Genomic DNA, 21,722 nt, shown 5'->3' with positions numbered 1-21,722 from the left:
AGGGTAATAAGGTACTCTTCTAATGCATGTCAAGTGTGCCCTGCGTATGTCAGGCAAATACTTCCCAATAAAACTTGGATTTTTTCAGAAGCTCAAGCTCTCTATTTCAGCTTTCCCTAGAAAGGGTGTTAACTTCTTCTTAGGTGTTATGAACTTCAGCTTTCACTAAGATGAATAAACTAACCCCCCCTATGTCTGCATGGTGCTGGTCTGCACCATGACAAGATTCGATAGGAGAAAGATAAAAGGAGAAAAGCTTCCCTGTGCTTGCTTTTTCTAGTGCAGTTTGTATTAAGTCAGCATTGGAAAGAACTAACACCATTCAGTGAAATTAAACCATGATGAGTGAGCTGTATGTCACAATACAATTGCTGCAACAGGTGTTCAACTTAAGTGACCCTACTGCACTCACTGGGACAGCACCAAGAGGAGCACAGGCTGTCATTTCCCGTGCATACAACACAGCCTCTGTCACTTTTCCTTTTCCTAAAATAAGCTGCTGTTAGACTCAGTCAATGCTTCCAGCTCCAGTCTATTTATGTGCAAAGGCTGGGGAGATTAAGTGAGCAGTTACTTCACCCATGACTACATATTTCTAAAAATATTTTTTCCAAGGATTAGACACTAGTTAGTTGCATCTGTAGCTTTTATTTTTAAAAAAAGTAAAGCTTTCTCTCATGCTAAACAAAATCAAAATTACATATAAACATACCTGATTTTGCAATCAGCATTACTAAAATGCTTTTATCGTATTTAAAAAATCACATATAAGGACAGTAGTATTCCTGAAAACCCAGATGAGTTCACCAAAGGGTCTGCATCAGGACACTTAAACTGGACAGTCATAAATATGAATCTCTTGGTCATCTCCCACAGATACAATTTTGGACCCACTTCCATTGTATTTGACTCCCCAAACCTGCAATTAGAACATACACAAGGTTAGCAGTGGGAGGCTAAGAAAACATGCCTTCCGAGCAGTTGTATTTATTGACTACAAGCAGAAAAGGTGATCTTAAATAATCCTGCCTCCTTAGAGCTGGTCCAATTATGGCTGCTGCTTTGACAGCAGATGAGGTTGATGAACTAAAGGAAGACACCGCCCTCTAGTAGCCTGACAAGTCCTTACAGTCTGTTTCTGCTGACAATGGATTACAAGGCTGAAAAGCACTTGCCCCAGTTTGCATAAATCAAGCCTATCATTTTCACTCTTGCCCATCCTGCCTGCCTTTCTGAAAAGAGTAGTTTACAGTGCTTTCAAGAAAGCAAGAGAGGAAGTATTCTGCATGCAGACTGACACACTGTGACAGACTGGGCTTATTCTGGGAGCCATTTACTTACTAGTGTCAAACTTAGAAAAATTCAGACCAGTCCTCTGGTTTGAACTTAGGACAGTTACACAAACTTTTAAGTGACGCCCATCTCCATCATCAGGATGATATCAGGAAAACTGAACACTACATTAACTTGCAAATTGACTATACTGACAACACCACGTATAGAGGAATCTTGTACACTATTGTGCACTAATACCTAAACCCCAGCTTTCCAAAGAGGTGATAGAACTCTGCCTTCCACAAACACAACGAGATTATAGACAACAGCTAAAATGCCACTGGAAATCCAATTCTGCTTGGTGTTTCAATACTAAAACTCCTGTAGCTGTAGATAACTGAAAAGAAGGTTACCAGCAAAAAAGTACTATGGAAGAAAGAGTCCAAACAAAATCTGAAAGAATGTCCTTTGTTAAGTCTTCCTTTATGATCTATTAAAAACCAGCATTGTTCTATTTAACACTTTACATTTGGAAAGAGTAACTTGGTAGAGACCTAATTTTTTCTTCCTTCAAGGGCAGCTATGATGCAGCAAAAGTAATTCAAAATAGAGTTTCAAGGCTGTTTTCAAGCATCTTTTTAGGTAATTCCATCCTTTTAAGTTAGTATTTTCCTCACTTACACAGCCACACACCGTTTAAGTGACAGAAATAAGTAAGACTATAGACAGAGATAAAAAATAGTCTAGGAAGAATCCATTTGGCCACTCGGCATTGCCCGTATTTGGACCTGAAAAAATGAATTACTTGGAAGAGATCAACCTGTGCAGTTAGTACATTAGTTCAATATTAAGTGGCAAATAATTACAAACACTTTTTACTACAGCAAGCTGAAGTCCCACCCTGAAGCTACAGCTCCAACTTGAAGCACAAAGGTGCACAACCACACAATTCTGTGAACAGTGACCCAGGTAAAGCAGTAGCAGACAAACCTGATCTTGGTGGTCAAAGAAAGTGTGAACACAGCTTCTCGTCCCAGCATCCCACACTTTTACACTTTTATCAGATGAACTGAAAGAAAAATAGTATTGGTCAATGTTTAAATTAATAGATTAACCATCATTTAGTGTGAAGTTTAAAAGATCTCATACAGTAGATATAAGAAACAGGCTTTCACGTACTAAATAGGGGGATAAAGTAACAACGGAGTACGTCTTCTGCACGATTCCAGTAACCTTTAAAATAAATGTACTGTTTCAATATCTGCAACATGAAAATGAAGACTCCTGTTTTATCCAGAAAATTCTTTAAAATTCATTGGATAAAGAAACTCCTATTACATATACTGGATCTCCAATTGCCTGAGCTGTTTTAAGAGTTAACACTGAAGTTCATCTAAATTAATGTACTACTACACTAGGTTGTACTTTTTAATTCAACAGCAATTTTTCAGCTAGTTGGAATTAATTTGCCCTTCTCTTAGGTTTAGATGCTCTTTACTGGTAGGGAACTACACTGCAGTGGGATGACTTACACTATAAACCACTATTCACTACAACTAGTATCACATCACAGGTCGGCTCTTGGATCTGTATTAGTGAAAATGTATGTTATTCCATTATAGATTCCATTGCAATTTGTACACATTTACGTTCTATGATCCATCTCTTTTTAAAGATAAAATTACTTTTTTTTTTTCAGTAAGCATAAACAAGTTCAATACCTGGAAACAAAATGGGTATCATCAGGACAAAATGCTACATTTAATACCCAGGATCCATGACCACTTAATGTGCCAGCCAAGTTTGCATGTTGCCTGTGGAAAAAAAACAAATTTTAGAAAATGCAGAATTTTAATATTTGGTTTGTGAATTCCAGGGAAAAGGCAACAGGAATATACTCTAGCTAGTACAGTCAGGAATGGTTCAATGCAAAGTGATGGAAGGCGACTTTTGGACATTTGTTCATCCAAGCTGGACTGGTGTTGTGTTACAACAGATTCTGTTCTTTCATTTCAAATGGTTAACGTAAAAAGAAGTCACTGAGAAGATACACTGGTGGACAGAACAGTTTCACCACAAAGAAGGCAAAGTAATGCAGGTTTAGGGGAGTGAAGATCACTGAAGCAGCCTTTTCCTCCCCAGGGTCTTCCAAGTTTTTGCACAATGCAAGAGAAATGGGTCATGAATATAATTCCTTTGGTACGGACCAGATGTTTAAGATGGGTAAACACAAATACACAGGACAGGTATACAAAACAAATCCTGTTGCCTACAGGACCAAATATGAGGAAAGTTATTTGTTTTCAAGTTAAGGCTGTCATCCACTTTTTAAAAACTAAGGGTGTAGTATTTTATTATTTACTAATATTTATTACACAAAGTTGTCACCAAAAGCGGCAGGGAATTATAAAGAACAGAGGGTTTGATACTTTTTTAAAATAATATCAGCCTCTTTGAATAGTTATTTTCCTGTTAGCATGTCTTGCAAAACTACAACTTACACATCGTAAATTTTGATGTAGCCGTCATCTGAAGCAGTTACAAGTAACTGAGAATCTGGAGAAAATGTCAGTGAACGAATAGGCATCGCGTGACCTGAAATTCAAAGTTATACATGGCTTAGAATGCAGCTATTCCTCTTACTAATGACAGTGCCTAAGAGTTCCACCAGAACAGCTTTCCCTGATAAAAGAAAGCGACTCCTGAAGAGTCTTTATGCCTCTACAGGCTTCTTTGTGCAACATAAAATGGAAACTGACAGTAATTCTGAACTTTGAATGTTAAGGCATGTCCACTGCAAAACAAAAGTATCTTATTTTTTCAGCTATGGATCTTTATTAGAAATTAAGTCCTATCTTCTAATAGGATTTCATATTGGCTTAAGTGGTTGGTTTTTAAAATTAACTGTACAACTGGACAGAAACTGCATTAACATTAAAAGCTCATTTATCTGTTATAAAAATGCACATCTACAACATAAAATGTTCATTTGTTTTCTAAAACAGGAATAAATTGCTATTAAAACTAGTATCACAGCAAAAAGAAAAGTCATACACCTAGCAGCACAGATTTAGCTTCATTCCCTTGCACTGCACTGCAATAAAAGAAGAAATTGCAATTTAATAGTTAAGCGTAACTGACTTTATATTTTGAGACAGGCATTTATGATGCAAGCCTGAGTTTAGTTTGCCTCTAGTATTTTAAGTGGTTTAAGTTACAGCACGCTAAATAACTAAATACTGTCTAACGGACAGAAACATCAACTCATTTATGCCTTGGCTGTTGTATCTTATTCTGACTTCGTTATATCCTTTAATTTTGTTGAGGAACGAAGCCAGAACTTCGGTATCACAAATACACAAACCATTACCTTCTAGCGTATGTAGAAGTTTTCCAGTTGCAATATCGAAAATATTGATAATGCCATCTATCGCTCCACTGGCTAAGTATTTTCCGTCTGGACTCTGTAATAAAAGACAAAAAGTATCCATTTAACTACTGTATGCATGTGTGCTATGTACTTCCCTGACATTCTCTTGGCAACTTGTGACAAATACAATCTGTGCAATAATACCTGGGCTCCAAAAATCCTGAAGACTTCATCTGACTCACTGACAATATGTGTATAAGCAAGATCGAAGTATATTTTCCATATATGAGAGGGGAGTGTCACACAGTTTATATTTGGAACTATCAAAGTATGGCTGTTATTTAGTATTGTGCAGAGATAAACTGACAGATGGAACCAGAAATACCTGATTTACAACGTATTCTAGCAATAGCAATTTCACATAAGAAATGATCAATGGTGCTTCTTACATATGCGATGCTAAGGATGAACTTTCCTCTGGTGTCCAGAGAATATTCTTTCTTTCCGGTTTCAACACCAAAAATATTTACTTTTCCCACATGACTTCCTGTTGCAAGGAACTGGGAATCTGGTGAAAAAGCCAGGGACCAAGCATCAACTGTATTAAAAAGAAAAAATCAGTTAGCTGAATACTATTTCTGGTTCTTATTCAAAAATGTCAGTCCTGTATGCATCTGTTTAGACACATTTAACCCCCTAACTACTCTTAATACTCTAAACTCTACTCCATACTCTTAAGAGTTCACAAGCTCATGAAAGTTCACTTCCTTCTGTGTAATTAAGCAAGCATAGCTTCAGCCATTTATCTCCATTTAGTGAAAGATTACATTTTCTAAGAAGACCTTGAGCTTATTAGACTCTCCTGTAACAATAAATTTAGAATTTAAGACTGCATGAGTTAAGTTTAAATTCTTACTTTTCTCCTGGTACCAAAAGATATTAAACCAGTAAAAGAAAGCAACGCTAATAATATCTAGCAGAGCACAGAAGATACAGGAGAAACACAGATATACGACTGTAACATAGATCAACATTCCTTGCAATGGAATTTCAAAAACCATACCTGCAGTAGAACGTATTTCTCTGGCACAATGTATTTTAAAGGTTTTTTTCTATAAGCTTAATATTCATTACCTAATTCAGTGCAGTGTTTATAAAGAAAGCTCAGACTTTCTTTGTAAACACTTGAATTTTTTTTAAATGTCCTTTTATCAATACTTCTCTAAGATCAAGCTGATTTCCATTCTGCTTTACGCATCTAGCAAAAATCATACCTAAATGTATCCGAGAAAGCTTAAGTAGTGTGAAAAAATAAACGTAAAATTGTCTGATATTACTTTGAGTTCACAAAATCACTAAGATTTTGCAAGCAAAGAAAGATTAAAAAAACCAACAAAACCCTAGTCATCTCATGTACCCTAGTTATACACTGACAGTATTTACTATCTAGAGTAAGGACACTTCATACGCAGAGACAGCTTAGCACTGATATCTTACCAGGACCAGCATCTATGGACTTGATCTGTTTGCCAGTTTCTAGATCCCAAAGGCGAATATGGGCATCCAGGGAGCTGGATGCTGCAATGGAGCCTGTGTGGCTGATATCCACAGACACCACACCCAGCTGGTGACCCTCCAAAGTCCATTGTAGATCCAATTTTTCATCATTCCTTTTGTTCAAGGGAAAGAAAAGCCTAGTTATGAATAGCTGAGGGTACTTAATTGATCTTGAACCTCAGACAAAACAAACAGGACAACCCCACAGTTCTCCATTTTGTTCAACAAAAGGAGAGTTCAACTTCACCCGTGAAACGTGAATATAGCTAATGCAAATTGCTCTCTGTACTTAAGAATCGACAAATCAATCATTTACCATATTTCTGCAAAGCATGTACTCATCTTAAGTTTGTAAGCAGTCCCACTGAAATGTCCAGTGCACATCAGCACGTGAGTTCTTACAGAGCAGACTGTTAATCTGTCAGCAAAGCATGAAATGCAGTGGCCAAAATTTTAAAATCACCACAGCAGAGCTACTCATGTCACTGCAGTGAAGCGCGTACTTAAGACTGCTTTGGCTAAGAGACAGAATCATTGCTTTGCAAAAGCACGCTTCAGTGTCACTTGTATGAGGATCATTAGGATTTTTTTTTTTAACAAAAAAGGAAGATGTTATATCCTCTTCTGTTCTATTCCCATTATTCCTTTTACAGTACACATGCTCCCAATGCATTGTCTCAAAAAGCCACATTTCTAATTCTTTAGAAATACATCAAGTTGTACCTTTCTCTGACAGATGACATGTAAAATCTGACAAGCATTTTCAAAATGGTTCGCGTTTTTCAAAAACTAAAGCACATCAGAATGCTACCACTCCCAAGAGAAAGCACACACCAGTGAAGATAAGCCTGCTCAGCAGAACAGTTCTGTGTGACAGGCTACCCCTTCCCTGATGTAACTTTTAACATCTCTGCAGATTACGGAAACTGGAGTCTGCTGTATCTCCATGCTGACTACTCCCAAGGCTTAAAACTGGTTAGTACGGAGCACTTGACTCACCACTTCCAGACCTTCACTAGATCATCCAAAGAACCAGAGATCACTGTTTCAGAACCATCTTTTTTATTTTTTCCCCAGGCAACTGACCAAATGGCATCATCATGAGCTAGAAGAGAATATAAGCATATAAATTAAAAATTAAGTGGTTTCTTTTAACGGAAGACAACTGCCAGTTTTGGTAATGCTAGCATTGCTGGCTGTAATGCTGGCAATAGACCCCTTGCTGCTCAGGTCTACCAGTGCTCCGAGAGCCTTGTCACCATTTTCTCTGTTTCAAAACACAGGATGTATTTTGTTCACCAAGGTCACTGCTGAAAAAGCAGCATAGCTATTTTTGGGTAATCCAGATCTGTACTTAATGTAAACATAGTCCAGGTCATCTCACAAGTATATCCGCCGTTATCAGTTTTACATCATCCAAGAAGACTGGTATTATTTAATACATGTTAGTGTTTTCTCACCTTGCTCTTGCTTGAAGAGAATACCGTACTAGAAAGAAAACATAATTAATATTACATATGAGCAGCCTAAAAAAGTATCAAACTAGCGATTAGTTTAATTAACGCTGGTTTTACTTACCTGTGTGGTCATGTCTTTCTGGAAGCAATCTTAACAGGAATGCTCTGGAAAGAGAAAACCCGTTAGGCTCAGGGATAGCACTGTGCCCCAGAAACACCGCTCCCGCGGGAGACAACCCGCCAGGCACCGGAGTGAGGCCCGGGGACACCCCGCCTTTCTGTCACCCTCCGCTCGCACGGCGACAAGCGGCCGCCGCGCAAGGGCCCAGCACCCCCGCCGCGGCCTCCCCTCGGCCCGCAGCCGCCTTCGGCCTCCCTCGCGGTGCAGCACCGAGCCGAGCCGAGCCGAGCCGGGCCGAGCCGAGCCGAGCCGAGCCGAGCCGAGCCGAGCCGAGCCGAGCCGAGCCGAGCCGAGCCGAGCCGGGCCGAGCCGGGCCGAGCCGAGCCGAGCCGAGCCGAGCCGAGCCGAGCCGGGCCGAGCCGAGCCGAGCCGAGCCGAGCCGAGCCGGGCCGAGCCGAGCCGAGCCGAGCCGAGCCGAGCCGAGCCGAGCCGAGCCGAGCCGGACACAACGTTCCCTGCCCACCCCCACCGCCGCCCCGTCGCCGCCACGGCCGCCGTCGCACTCTGATGACGTCCCCTACCACTGACTGCGCGCCAAGAGCGCCCCTCCCCACCCCCTTCCCTCCGCCACAGCGACGGAGAGGACTCCCGCCTCGCGCTCGCTAGCGCCCCCGTGTGGCCGGGAGGCTCCCCCCGCCCCACCGGCGCTGCCGGCCCGCCGGCGGGAAGCGGAGCGGGGCCCGCCTCGGGTGTGCGGCAGGGGCCGGGGCGGCGGGCTGGCTCCCCCCTCAGAGACCCGGCACAAACAAAATTTACTGCGTGCCCTGGGCTGTTGGGTCGCTGTATGAGCAGCTGGCTCCCAGGATCCCGGAGCTGCAGCAGCAGTTGAGCAGCGCTGCCCATTTCTCTCCCCACGGCACAGGCGGCTGCTTTAATTTCCCCGCTAATTGCCTGTTTCAGAAGAAGAGGTATGACTTTTTTTGGAAGCTAAGTTGTTTGTTTCTTTTTTTTTTTTTCCAAGTTACTGCCTCTGCTTGAGTTAGAAGTGGAAAAACTGTCAGAATTAAAGTTCAGGAGAATAAATCAGATTCCTCGAGGCTTAAAATTAAAAACAAAGGATCAGTGGCCTTTTACAGCTTTTAATCAGTCTTTTTGTGTACACAAAGCTCCTCGAGATCAATAGCGCTTGTCTGAGTAAGCAAAGTAACACCCGAAACGGGCAGTCTGAGTGTGGCCTCACAGCTCTGCAGTCAAGAATGAAAATCTCTGTAAAACTCTTACACGTAATTACAGAATCCTTAGTTCTCTGATTATTTAGGTTGAGCTTTGAGAGGATTTTAAGGCATACTGCTTTAATGTATTGAATTTCAGAAATGCTCATTTTCTTATGAGTAATGATGCAATGGTAAGCATTTTCCAAAAGTAAGAGAAATTATTCTATTTCTATTTCTTACCAGGATTCTCCTAAGACTTCTTCGATTTAAATTTGTACTTAAAATGTAATACTTTCACCTTATGTTCACAAATGATCAGAGCTTGGTTTTGCAATTCTGTTTCGAGTACTGCGGTGCCGTAATACAATATTTGACAGACGAAGTGTTTCTAACCCCTCCAGAGTTTTCACGTCATGCAAAGTTCTTCTGCACACCAGTACTTACTTTGTGCACGGAACACCTTAGTCCTTCACGGGAAAAGACTGTTATTCCTCTTCTGCGAGTGCAGAGTGAGATTGTGGGTTATTTCCTACAGCACTTATGACACAAATCTGTATTTGTTAAAGTGAAAGCTGATTAGATGCTGCTTTGGTGCATCAAGAGGATAATCTGAAGCAAAGTGTGCCACATGTTTGATTTATAGATAAACTGCCTCCTTGGAATGGTAACTGAGAGCGTGTTTGTGTACGTTTCTCCTTGTTCTGGAGCACTGGCACGCTTTGTATCTGAATGGATATCTCAGCCCTAATCAGAATAATACTTTATGAGTGCATATGTGTTTAAATGCTAGTTTTTAAAACAATGTTACAAGGAAAACACTTGATGTATTTAAAAACATTATGATCCCCCTTATATTGTGCTAACACATAGAAGTGAATTAGGTCAAGACTTTGAGATGCCATATAAACATCGCAAAAGGCACTTCCCAGCCCGAAGCTCAGTCGCAGAGAACAAATTGAGAGCAAAACACTTAGTTTCAAAAATAATAGGTTGAGTGTCATTGTGGCCAGCTCTTGCAATCACAATTCGCATCAGCATTCACAGTTCAACACCTGCCCAGCCTTAAACAGACGATGAATGCCAAGTAAGCCTTGATTTATTAAGGTCTTGAAGATGTCTGGAGCTCCATGAAACAGTAAGGCTTGATAATTAACTCGGTGCTTCAGCTCTGCAGGTACATGAACACTACAGCTTTCAAATGTTATCAGAAATGTCAACTCCTCTCCCCCTTCCACACCAAATAATTATTTTTCTAGGGGGTTTGAGGAAAATTATAAAGGTATTTGAAGTTATGTGTGGTGTGTGCCGAAGTGCGCACACATAAATACACATAAATATGTATTCTTGTGGTTATCAAGACGAAATGACCTTGTAAGTTTAGGAAAGGGACTGTGTAACATAACTGTACCTGCAGAGGGCTGGATTAAATTATAGCCCCCCCCCCTTTCAGGGCAGATCCATCAATTTTGGGTTTGATTTTCCATCTCAGAGTTCAGTGTAGGATCAGTCACAGAAATCCGCAGGCACTGCAGAAACAAAGGGTGACTTCTCACAGAGCCTGGAGTCTGCGTGCAGATTTTTACCATCTGCCCATTGTGGGGCAGCAGCACCAAGATAATCTCCACCTCTTTCCAGTAGCAAGGGGTTGGCATTCACAATAACATGTTAGTGTTTTCTCACCTTGCTCTTGCTTGAAGAGAATACCGTACTAGAAAGAAAACATAATTAATATTACATATGAGCAGCCTAAAAAAGTATCAAACTAGCGATTAGTTTAATTAACGCTGGTTTTACTTACCTGTGTGGTCATGTCTTTCTGGAAGCAATCTTAACAGGAATGCTCTGGAAAGAGAAAACCCGTTAGGCTCAGGGATAGCACTGTGCCCCAGAAACACCGCTCCCGCGGGAGACAACCCGCCAGGCACCGGAGTGAGGCCCGGGGACACCCCGCCTTTCTGTCACCCTCCGCTCGCACGGCGACAAGCGGCCGCCGCGCAAGGGCCCAGCACCCCCGCCGCGGCCTCCCCTCGGCCCGCAGCCGCCTTCGGCCTCCCTCGCGGTGCAGCACCGAGCCGAGCCGAGCCGAGCCGAGCCGAGCCGGGCCGAGCCGAGCCGAGCCGAGCCGAGCCGGGCCGAGCCGGGCCGAGCCGAGCCGAGCCGAGCCGGGCCGAGCCGGGCCGAGCCGAGCCGAGCCGAGCCGGGCCGGGCCGAGCCGAGCCGAGCCGAGCCGAGCCGAGCCGGGCCGAGCCGAGCCGAGCCGGGCCGAGCCGAGCCGAGCCGAGCCGGGCCGAGCCGAGCCGAGCCGAGCCGAGCCGAGCCGAGCCGAGCCGAGCCGGACACAACGTTCCCTGCCCACCCCCACCGCCGCCCCGTCGCCGCCACGGCCGCCGTCGCACTCTGATGACGTCCCCTACCACTGACTGCGCGCCAAGAGCGCCCCTCCCCACCCCCTTCCCTCCGCCACAGCGACGGAGAGGACTCCCGCCTCGCGCTCGCTAGCGCCCCCGTGTGGCCGGGAGGCTCCCCCCGCCCCACCGGCGCTGCCGGCCCGCCGGCGGGAAGCGGAGCGGGGCCCGCCTCGGGTGTGCGGCAGGGGCCGGGGCGGCGGGCTGGCTCCCCCCTCAGAGACCCGGCACAAACAAAATTTACTGCGTGCCCTGGGCTGTTGGGTCGCTGTATGAGCAGCTGGCTCCCAGGATCCCGGAGCTGCAGCAGCAGTTGAGCAGCGCTGCCCATTTCTCTCCCCACGGCACAGGCGGCTGCTTTAATTTCCCCGCTAATTGCCTGTTTCAGAAGAAGAGGTATGACTTTTTTTGGAAGCTAAGTTGTTTGTTTCTTTTTTTTTTTTTCCAAGTTACTGCCTCTGCTTGAGTTAGAAGTGGAAAAACTGTCAGAATTAAAGTTCAGGAGAATAAATCAGATTCCTCGAGGCTTAAAATTAAAAACAAAGGATCAGTGGCCTTTTACAGCTTTTAATCAGTCTTTTTGTGTACACAAAGCTCCTCGAGATCAATAGCGCTTGTCTGAGTAAGCAAAGTAACACCCGAAACGGGCAGTCTGAGTGTGGCCTCACAGCTCTGCAGTCAAGAATGAAAATCTCTGTAAAACTCTTACACGTAATTACAGAATCCTTAGTTCTCTGATTATTTAGGTTGAGCTTTGAGAGGATTTTAAGGCATACTGCTTTAATGTATTGAATTTCAGAAATGCTCATTTTCTTATGAGTAATGATGCAATGGTAAGCATTTTCCAAAAGTAAGAGAAATTATTCTATTTCTATTTCTTACCAGGATTCTCCTAAGACTTCTTCGATTTAAATTTGTACTTAAAATGTAATACTTTCACCTTATGTTCACAAATGATCAGAGCTTGGTTTTGCAATTCTGTTTCGAGTACTGCGGTGCCGTAATACAATATTTGACAGACGAAGTGTTTCTAACCCCTCCAGAGTTTTCACGTCATGCAAAGTTCTTCTGCACACCAGTACTTACTTTGTGCACGGAACACCTTAGTCCTTCACGGGAAAAGACTGTTATTCCTCTTCTGCGAGTGCAGAGTGAGATTGTGGGTTATTTCCTACAGCACTTATGACACAAATCTGTATTTGTTAAAGTGAAAGCTGATTAGATGCTGCTTTGGTGCATCAAGAGGATAATCTGAAGCAAAGTGTGCCACATGTTTGATTTATAGATAAACTGCCTCCTTGGAATGGTAACTGAGAGCGTGTTTGTGTACGTTTCTCCTTGTTCTGGAGCACTGGCACGCTTTGTATCTGAATGGATATCTCAGCCCTAATCAGAATAATACTTTATGAGTGCATATGTGTTTAAATGCTAGTTTTTAAAACAATGTTACAAGGAAAACACTTGATGTATTTAAAAACATTATGATCCCCCTTATATTGTGCTAACACATAGAAGTGAATTAGGTCAAGACTTTGAGATGCCATATAAACATCGCAAAAGGCACTTCCCAGCCCGAAGCTCAGTCGCAGAGAACAAATTGAGAGCAAAACACTTAGTTTCAAAAATAATAGGTTGAGTGCCATTGTGGCCAGCTCTTGCAATCACAATTCGCATCAGCATTCACAGTTCAACACCTGCCCAGCCTTAAACAGAAGATGAATGCCAAGTAAGCCTTGATTTATTAAGGTCTTGAAGATGTCTGGAGCTCCATGAAACAGTAAGGCTTGATAATTAACTCGGTGCTTCAGCTCTGCAGGTACATGAACACTACAGCTTTCAAATGTTATCAGAAATGTCAACTCCTCTCCCCCTTCCACACCAAATAATTATTTTTCTAGGGGGTTTGAGGAAAATTATAAAGGTATTTGAAGTTATGTGTGGTGTGTGCCGAAGTGCGCACACATAAATACACATAAATATGTATTCTTGTGGTTATCAAGACGAAATGACCTTGTAAGTTTAGGAAAGGGACTGTGTAACATAACTGTACCTGCAGAGGGCTGGATTAAATTATAGCCCCCCCCCCCCCCTTTCAGGGCAGATCCATCAATTTTGGGTTTGATTTTCCATCTTAGAGTTCAGTGTAGGATCAGTCACAGAAATCCGCAGGCACTGCAGAAACAAAGGGAGACTTCTCACAGAGCCTGGAGTCTGCGTGCAGATTTTTACCATCTGCCCATTGTGGGGCAGCAGCACCAAGATAATCTCCACCTCTTTCCAGTAGCAAGGGGTTGGCATTCACAATAACATGTTAGTGTTTTCTCACCTTGCTCTTGCTTGAAGAGAATACCGTACTAGAAAGAAAACATAATTAATATTACGTATGAGCAGCCTAAAAAAGTATCAAACTAGCGATTAGTTTAATTAACGCTGGTTTTACTTACCTGTGTGGTCATGTCTTTCTGGAAGCAATCTTAACAGGAATGCTCTGGAAAGAGAAAACCCGTTAGGCTCAGGGATAGCACTGTGCCCCAGAAACACCGCTCCCGCGGGAGACAACCCGCCAGGCACCGGAGTGAGGCCCGGGGACACCCCGCCTTTCTGTCACCCTCCGCTCGCACGGCGACAAGCGGCCGCCGCGCAAGGGCCCAGCACCCCCGCCGCGGCCTCCCCTCGGCCCGCAGCCGCCTTCGGCCTCCCTCGCGGTGCAGCACCGAGCCGAGCCGAGCCGAGCCGAGCCGGGCCGAGCCGAGCCGAGCCGAGCCGAGCCGAGCCGGGCCGAGCCGAGCCGAGCCGAGCCGAGCCGAGCCGAGCCGAGCCGGGCCGAGCCGAGCCGGGCCGGGCCGAGCCGAGCCGAGCCGAGCCGAGCCGAGCCGGGCCGAGCCGGGCCGAGCCGAGCCGAGCCGAGCCGAGCCGGGCCGAGCCGAGCCGAGCCGAGCCGAGCCGAGCCGAGCCGGACACAACGTTCCCTGCCCACCCCCACCGCCGCCCCGTCGCCGCCACGGCCGCCGTCGCACTCTGATGACGTCCCCTACCACTGACTGCGCGCCAAGAGCGCCCCTCCCCACCCCCTTCCCTCCGCCACAGCGACGGAGAGGACTCCCGCCTCGCGCTCGCTAGCGCCCCCGTGTGGCCGGGAGGCTCCCCCCGCCCCACCGGCGCTGCCGGCCCGCCGGCGGGAAGCGGAGCGGGGCCCGCCTCGGGTGTGCGGCAGGGGCCGGGGCGGCGGGCTGGCTCCCCCCTCAGAGACCCGGCACAAACAAAATTTACTGCGTGCCCTGGGCTGTTGGGTCGCTGTATGAGCAGCTGGCTCCCAGGATCCCGGAGCTGCAGCAGCAGTTGAGCAGCGCTGCCCATTTCTCTCCCCACGGCACAGGCGGCTGCTTTAATTTCCCCGCTAATTGCCTGTTTCAGAAGAAGAGGTATGACTTTTTTTGGAAGCTAAGTTGTTTGTTTCTTTTTTTTTTTTTCCAAGTTACTGCCTCTGCTTGAGTTAGAAGTGGAAAAACTGTCAGAATTAAAGTTCAGGAGAATAAATCAGATTCCTCGAGGCTTAAAATTAAAAACAAAGGATCAGTGGCCTTTTACAGCTTTTAATCAGTCTTTTTGTGTACACAAAGCTCCTCGAGATCAATAGAGCTTGTCTGAGTAAGCAAAGTAACACCCGAAACGGGCAGTCTGAGTGTGGCCTCACAGCTCTGCAGTCAAGAATGAAAATCTCTGTAAAACTCTTACACATAATTACAGAATCCTTAGTTCTCTGATTATTTAGGTTGAGCTTTGAGAGGATTTTAAGGCATACTGCTTTAATGTATTGAATTTCAGAAATGCTCATTTTCTTATGAGTAATGATGCAATGGTAAGCATTTTCCAAAAGTAAGAGAAATTATTCTATTTCTATTTCTTACCAGGATTCTCCTAAGACTTCTTCGATTTAAATTTGTACTTAAAATGTAATACTTTCACCTTATGTTCACAAATGATCAGAGCTTGGTTTTGCAATTCTGTTTCGAGTACTGCGGTGCCGTAATACAATATTTGACAGACGAAGTGTTTCTAACCCCTCCAGAGTTTTCACGTCATGCAAAGTTCTTCTGCACACCAGTACTTACTTTGTGCACGGAACACCTTAGTCCTTCACGGGAAAAGACTGTTATTCCTCTTCTGCGAGTGCAGAGTGAGATTGTGGGTTATTTCCTACAGCACTTATGACACAAATCTGTATTTGTTAAAGTGAAAGCTGATTAGATGCTGCTTTGGTGCATCAAGAGGATAATCTGAAGCAAAGTGTGCCACATGTTTGATTTATAGATAAACTGCCTCCTTGGAATGGTAACTGAGAGCGTGTTTGTGTACGTTTCTCCTTGTTCTGGAGCACTGGCACGCTTTGTATCTGAATGGATATCTCAGCCCTAATCAGAATAATACTTTATGAGTGCATATGTGTTTAAATGCTAGTTTTTAAAACAATGTTACAAGGAAAACACTTGATGTATTTAAAAACATTATGATCCCCCTTATATTGTGCTAACACATAGAAGTGAATTAGGTCAAGACTTTGAGATGCCATATAAACATCGCAAAAGGCACTTCCCAGCCCGAAGCTCAGTCGCAGAGAACAAATTGAGAGCAAAACACTTAGTTTCAAAAATAATAGGTTGAGTGCCATTGTGGCCAGCTCTTGCAATCACAATTCGCATCAGCATTCACAGTTCAACACCTGCCCAGCCTTAAACAGAAGATGAATGCCAAGTAAGCCTTGATTTATTAAGGTCTTGAAGATGTCTGGAGCTCCATGAAACAGTAAGGCTTGATAATTAACTCGGTGCTTCAGCTCTGCAGGTACATGAACACTACAGCTTTCAAATGTTATCAGAAATGTCAACTCCTCTCCCCCTTCCACACCAAATAATTATTTTTCTAGGGGGTTTGAGGAAAATTATAAAGGTATTTGAAGTTATGTGTGGTGTGTGCCGAAGTGCGCACACATAAATACACATAAATATGTATTCTTGTGGTTATCAAGACGAAATGACCTTGTAAGTTTAGGAAAGGGACTGTGTAACATAACTGTACCTGCAGAGGGCTGGATTAAATTATAGCCCCCCCCCCTTTCAGGGCAGATCCATCAATTTTGGGTTTGATTTTCCATCTCAGAGTTCAGTGTAGGATCAGTCACAGAAATCCGCAGGCACTGCAGAAACAAAGGGTGACTTCTCACAGAGCCTGGAGTCTGCGTGCAGATTTTTACCATCTGCCCATTGTGGGGCAGCAGCACCAAGATAATCTCCACCTCTTTCCAGTAGCAAGGGGTTGGCATTCACAATAACATGTTAGTGTTTTCTCACCTTGCTCTTGCTTGAAGAGAATACCGTACTAGAAAGAAAACATAATTAATATTACATATGAGCAGCCTAAAAAAGTATCAAACTAGCGATTAGTTTAATTAACGCTGGTTTTACTTACCTGTGTGGTCATGTCTTTCTGGAAGCAATCTTAACAGGAATGCTCTGGAAAGAGAAAACCCGTTAGGCTCAGGGATAGCACTGTGCCCCAGAAACACCGCTCCCGCGGGAGACAACCCGCCAGGCACCGGAGTGAGGCCCGGGGACACCCCGCCTTTCTGTCACCCTCCGCTCGCACGGCGACAAGCGGCCGCCGCGCAAGGGCCCAGCACCCCCGCCGCGGCCTCCCCTCGGCCCGCAGCCGCCTTCGGCCTCCCTCGCGGTGCAGCACCGAGCCGAGCCGAGCCGAGCCGGGCCGAGCCGAGCCGAGCCGAGCCGAGCCGAGCCGAGCCGAGCCGGGCCGAGCCGAGCCGAGCCGAGCCGAGCCGAGCCGAGCCGGGCCGGGCCGAGCCGAGCCGAGCCGAGCCGAGCCGAGCCGAGCCGAGCCGAGCCGGGCCGAGCCGAGCCGGGCCGGGCCGAGCCGAGCCGAGCCGAGCCGAGCCGGACACAACGTTCCCTGCCCACCCCCACCGCCGCCCCGTCGCCGCCACGGCCGCCGTCGCACTCTGATGACGTCCCCTACCACTGACTGCGCGCCAAGAGCGCCCCTCCCCACCCCCTTCCCTCCGCCACAGCGACGGAGAGGACTCCCGCCTCGCGCTCGCTAGCGCCCCCGTGTGGCCGGGAGGCTCCCCCCGCCCCACCGGCGCTGCCGGCCCGCCGGCGGGAAGCGGAGCGGGGCCCGCCTCGGGTGTGCGGCAGGGGCCGGGGCGGCGGGCTGGCTCCCCCCTCAGAGACCCGGCACAAACAAAATTTACTGCGTGCCCTGGGCTGTTGGGTCGCTGTATGAGCAGCTGGCTCCCAGGATCCCGGAGCTGCAGCAGCAGTTGAGCAGCGCTGCCCATTTCTCTCCCCACGGCACAGGCGGCTGCTTTAATTTCCCCGCTAATTGCCTGTTTCAGAAGAAGAGGTATGACTTTTTTTGGAAGCTAAGTTGTTTGTTTCTTTTTTTTTTTTTCCAAGTTACTGCCTCTGCTTGAGTTAGAAGTGGAAAAACTGTCAGAATTAAAGTTCAGGAGAATAAATCAGATTCCTCGAGGCTTAAAATTAAAAACAAAGGATCAGTGGCCTTTTACAGCTTTTAATCAGTCTTTTTGTGTACACAAAGCTCCTCGAGATCAATAGAGCTTGTCTGAGTAAGCAAAGTAACACCCGAAACGGGCAGTCTGAGTGTGGCCTCACAGCTCTGCAGTCAAGAATGAAAATCTCTGTAAAACTCTTACACGTAATTACAGAATCCTTAGTTCTCTGATTATTTAGGTTGAGCTTTGAGAGGATTTTAAGGCATACTGCTTTAATGTATTGAATTTCAGAAATGCTCATTTTCTTATGAGTAATGATGCAATGGTAAGCATTTTCCAAAAGTAAGAGAAATTATTCTACTTCTATTTCTTACCAGGATTCTCCTAAGACTTCTTCGATTTAAATTTGTACTTAAAATGTAATACTTTCACCTTATGTTCACAAATGATCAGAGCTTGGTTTTGCAATTCTGTTTCGAGTACTGCGGTGCCGTAATACAATATTTGACAGACGAAGTGTTTCTAACCCCTCCAGAGTTTTCACGTCATGCAAAGTTCTTCTGCACACCAGTACTTACTTTGTGCACGGAACACCTTAGTCCTTCACGGGAAAAGACTGTTATTCCTCTTCTGCGAGTGCAGAGTGAGATTGTGGGTTATTTCCTACAGCACTTATGACACAAATCTGTATTTGTTAAAGTGAAAGCTGATTAGATGCTGCTTTGGTGCATCAAGAGGATAATCTGAAGCAAAGTGTGCCACATGTTTGATTTATAGATAAACTGCCTCCTTGGAATGGTAACTGAGAGCGTGTTTGTGTACGTTTCTCCTTGTTCTGGAGCACTGGCACGCTTTGTATCTGAATGGATATCTCAGCCCTAATCAGAATAATACTTTATGAGTGCATATGTGTTTAAATGCTAGTTTTTAAAACAATGTTACAAGGAAAACACTTGATGTATTTAAAAACATTATGATCCCCCTTATATTGTGCTAACACATAGAAGTGAATTAGGTCAAGACTTTGAGATGCCATATAAACATCGCAAAAGGCACTTCCCAGCCCGAAGCTCAGTCGCAGAGAACAAATTGAGAGCAAAACACTTAGTTTCAAAAATAATAGGTTGAGTGTCATTGTGGCCAGCTCTTGCAATCACAATTCGCATCAGCATTCACAGTTCAACACCTGCCCAGCCTTAAACAGAAGATGAATGCCAAGTAAGCCTTGATTTATTAAGGTCTTGAAGATGTCTGCAGCTCCATGAAACAGTAAGGCTTGATAATTAACTCGGTGCTTCAGCTCTGCAGGTACATGAACACTACAGCTTTCAAATGTTATCAGAAATGTCAACTCCTCTCCCCCTTCCACACCAAATAATTATTTTTCTAGGGGGTTTGAGGAAAATTATAAAGGTATTTGAAGTTATGTGTGGTGTGTGCCGAAGTGCGCACACATAAATACACATAAATATGTATTCTTGTGGTTATCAAGACGAAATGACCTTGTAAGTTTAGGAAAGGGACTGTGTAACATAACTGTACCTGCAGAGGGCTGGATTAAATTATAGCCCCCCCCCCTTTCAGGGCAGATCCATCAATTTTGGGTTTGATTTTCCATCTTAGAGTTCAGTGTAGGATCAGTCACAGAAATCCGCAGGCACTGCAGAAACAAAGGGTGACTTCTCACAGAGCCTGGAGTCTGCGTGCAGATTTTTACCATCTGCCCATTGTGGGGCAGCAGCACCAAGATAATCTCCACCTCTTTCCAGTAGCAAGGGGTTGGCATTCACAATAACATGTTAGTGTTTTCTCACCTTGCTCTTGCTTGAAGAGAATACCGTACTAGAAAGAAAACATAATTAATATTACATATGAGCAGCCTAAAAAAGTATCAAACTAGCGATTAGTTTAATTAACGCTGGTTTTACTTACCTGTGTGGTCATGTCTTTCTGGAAGCAATCTTAACAGGAATGCTCTGGAAAGAGAAAACCCGTTAGGCTCAGGGATAGCACTGTGCCCCAGAAACACCGCTCCCGCGGGAGACAACCCGCCAGGCACCGGAGTGAGGCCCGGGGACACCCCGCCTTTCTGTCACCCTCCGCTCGCACGGCGACAAGCGGCCGCCGCGCAAGGGCCCAGCACCCCCGCCGCGGCCTCCCCTCGGCCCGCAGCCGCCTTCGGCCTCCCTCGCGGTGCAGCACCGAGCCGAGCCGAGCCGAGCCGAGCCGAGCCGGGCCGAGCCGAGCCGAGCCGAGCCGAGCCGAGCCGAGCCGAGCCGAGCCGAGCCGGGCCGAGCCGAGCCGAGCCGAGCCGGGCCGAGCCGAGCCGAGCCGAGCCGAGCCGAGCCGAGCCGAGCCGGGCCGAGCCGAGCCGGGCCGAGCCGAGCCGGGCCGAGCCGAGCCGAGCCGAGCCGAGCCGAGCCGAGCCGGACACAACGTTCCCTGCCCACCCCCACCGCCGCCCCGTCGCCGCCACGGCCGCCGTCGCACTCTGATGACGTCCCCTACCACTGACTGCGCGCCAAGAGCGCCCCTCCCCACCCCCTTCCCTCCGCCACAGCGACGGAGAGGACTCCCGCCTCGCGCTCGCTAGCGCCCCCGTGTGGCCGGGAGGCTCCCCCCGCCCCACCGGCGCTGCCGGCCCGCCGGCGGGAAGCGGAGCGGGGCCCGCCTCGGGTGTGCGGCAGGGGCCGGGGCGGCGGGCTGGCTCCCCCCTCAGAGACCCGGCACAAACAAAATTTACTGCGTGCCCTGGGCTGTTGGGTCGCTGTATGAGCAGCTGGCTCCCAGGATCCCGGAGCTGCAGCAGCAGTTGAGCAGCGCTGCCCATTTCTCTCCCCACGGCACAGGCGGCTGCTTTAATTTCCCCGCTAATTGCCTGTTTCAGAAGAAGAGGTATGACTTTTTTTGGAAGCTAAGTTGTTTGTTTCTTTTTTTTTTTTTCCAAGTTACTGCCTCTGCTTGAGTTAGAAGTGGAAAAACTGTCAGAATTAAAGTTCAGGAGAATAAATCAGATTCCTCGAGGCTTAAAATTAAAAACAAAGGATCAGTGGCCTTTTACAGCTTTTAATCAGTCTTTTTGTGTACACAAAGCTCCTCGAGATCAATAGAGCTTGTCTGAGTAAGCAAAGTAACACCCGAAACGGGCAGTCTGAGTGTGGCCTCACAGCTCTGCAGTCAAGAATGAAAATCTCTGTAAAACTCTTACACATAATTACAGAATCCTTAGTTCTCTGATTATTTAGGTTGAGCTTTGAGAGGATTTTAAGGCATACTGCTTTAATGTATTGAATTTCAGAAATGCTCATTTTCTTATGAGTAATGATGCAATGGTAAGCATTTTCCAAAAGTAAGAGAAATTATTCTATTTCTATTTCTTACCAGGATTCTCCTAAGACTTCTTCGATTTAAATTTGTACTTAAAATGTAATACTTTCACCTTATGTTCACAAATGATCAGAGCTTGGTTTTGCAATTCTGTTTCGAGTACTGCGGTGCCGTAATACAATATTTGACAGACGAAGTGTTTCTAACCCCTCCAGAGTTTTCACGTCATGCAAAGTTCTTCTGCACACCAGTACTTACTTTGTGCACGGAACACCTTAGTCCTTCACGGGAAAAGACTGTTATTCCTCTTCTGCGAGTGCAGAGTGAGATTGTGGGTTATTTCCTACAGCACTTATGACACAAATCTGTATTTGTTAAAGTGAAAGCTGATTAGATGCTGCTTTGGTGCATCAAGAGGATAATCTGAAGCAAAGTGTGCCACATGTTTGATTTATAGATAAACTGCCTCC

The 21,722-nt window shown here is 45.8% G+C and overlaps 1 protein-coding gene across 2 annotated transcripts; it reads right to left on the bottom strand.

Annotated features, from left to right (window-relative positions):
* Positions 1 to 628: 628 nt before the first annotated feature.
* SKIC8 (SKI8 subunit of superkiller complex) lies at positions 629 to 8,041 on the bottom strand. 2 transcript variants are annotated; one of them, XM_086756835.1, is made up of 11 exons: positions 7,908 to 8,041; positions 7,781 to 7,824; positions 7,663 to 7,690; positions 7,202 to 7,307; positions 6,143 to 6,315; positions 5,095 to 5,243; positions 4,646 to 4,739; positions 3,777 to 3,870; positions 2,997 to 3,089; positions 2,266 to 2,344; positions 629 to 919 (listed from the first exon to the last, which is right to left on the bottom strand). In XM_086756835.1, exons 2-11 carry the CDS (start codon positions 7,790 to 7,792, stop codon positions 830 to 832), a joined length of 918 nt encoding a protein of 305 aa, XP_086612961.1. In that variant the 5' UTR covers positions 7,793 to 7,824; positions 7,908 to 8,041; the 3' UTR covers positions 629 to 829. The 2 variants fall into 2 exon arrangements, with proteins under 2 accessions (XP_086612961.1, XP_086612960.1); XM_086756834.1 differs by having other exon boundaries at positions 7,781 to 8,039.
* Positions 8,042 to 21,722: the final 13,681 nt, after the last annotated feature.

This window comes from Chlamydotis macqueenii, chromosome 12 (genome assembly GCF_036417535.1).
Source record: "Chlamydotis macqueenii isolate bChlMac1 chromosome 12, bChlMac1.mat, whole genome shotgun sequence".
In the NCBI taxonomy this organism is placed as follows: Eukaryota; Metazoa; Chordata; class Aves; order Otidiformes; family Otididae; genus Chlamydotis; species Chlamydotis macqueenii.
The sequence above is the reverse complement of the archived record's forward strand: the minus strand, read 5'-3'. Positions and strand labels throughout refer to the sequence as shown.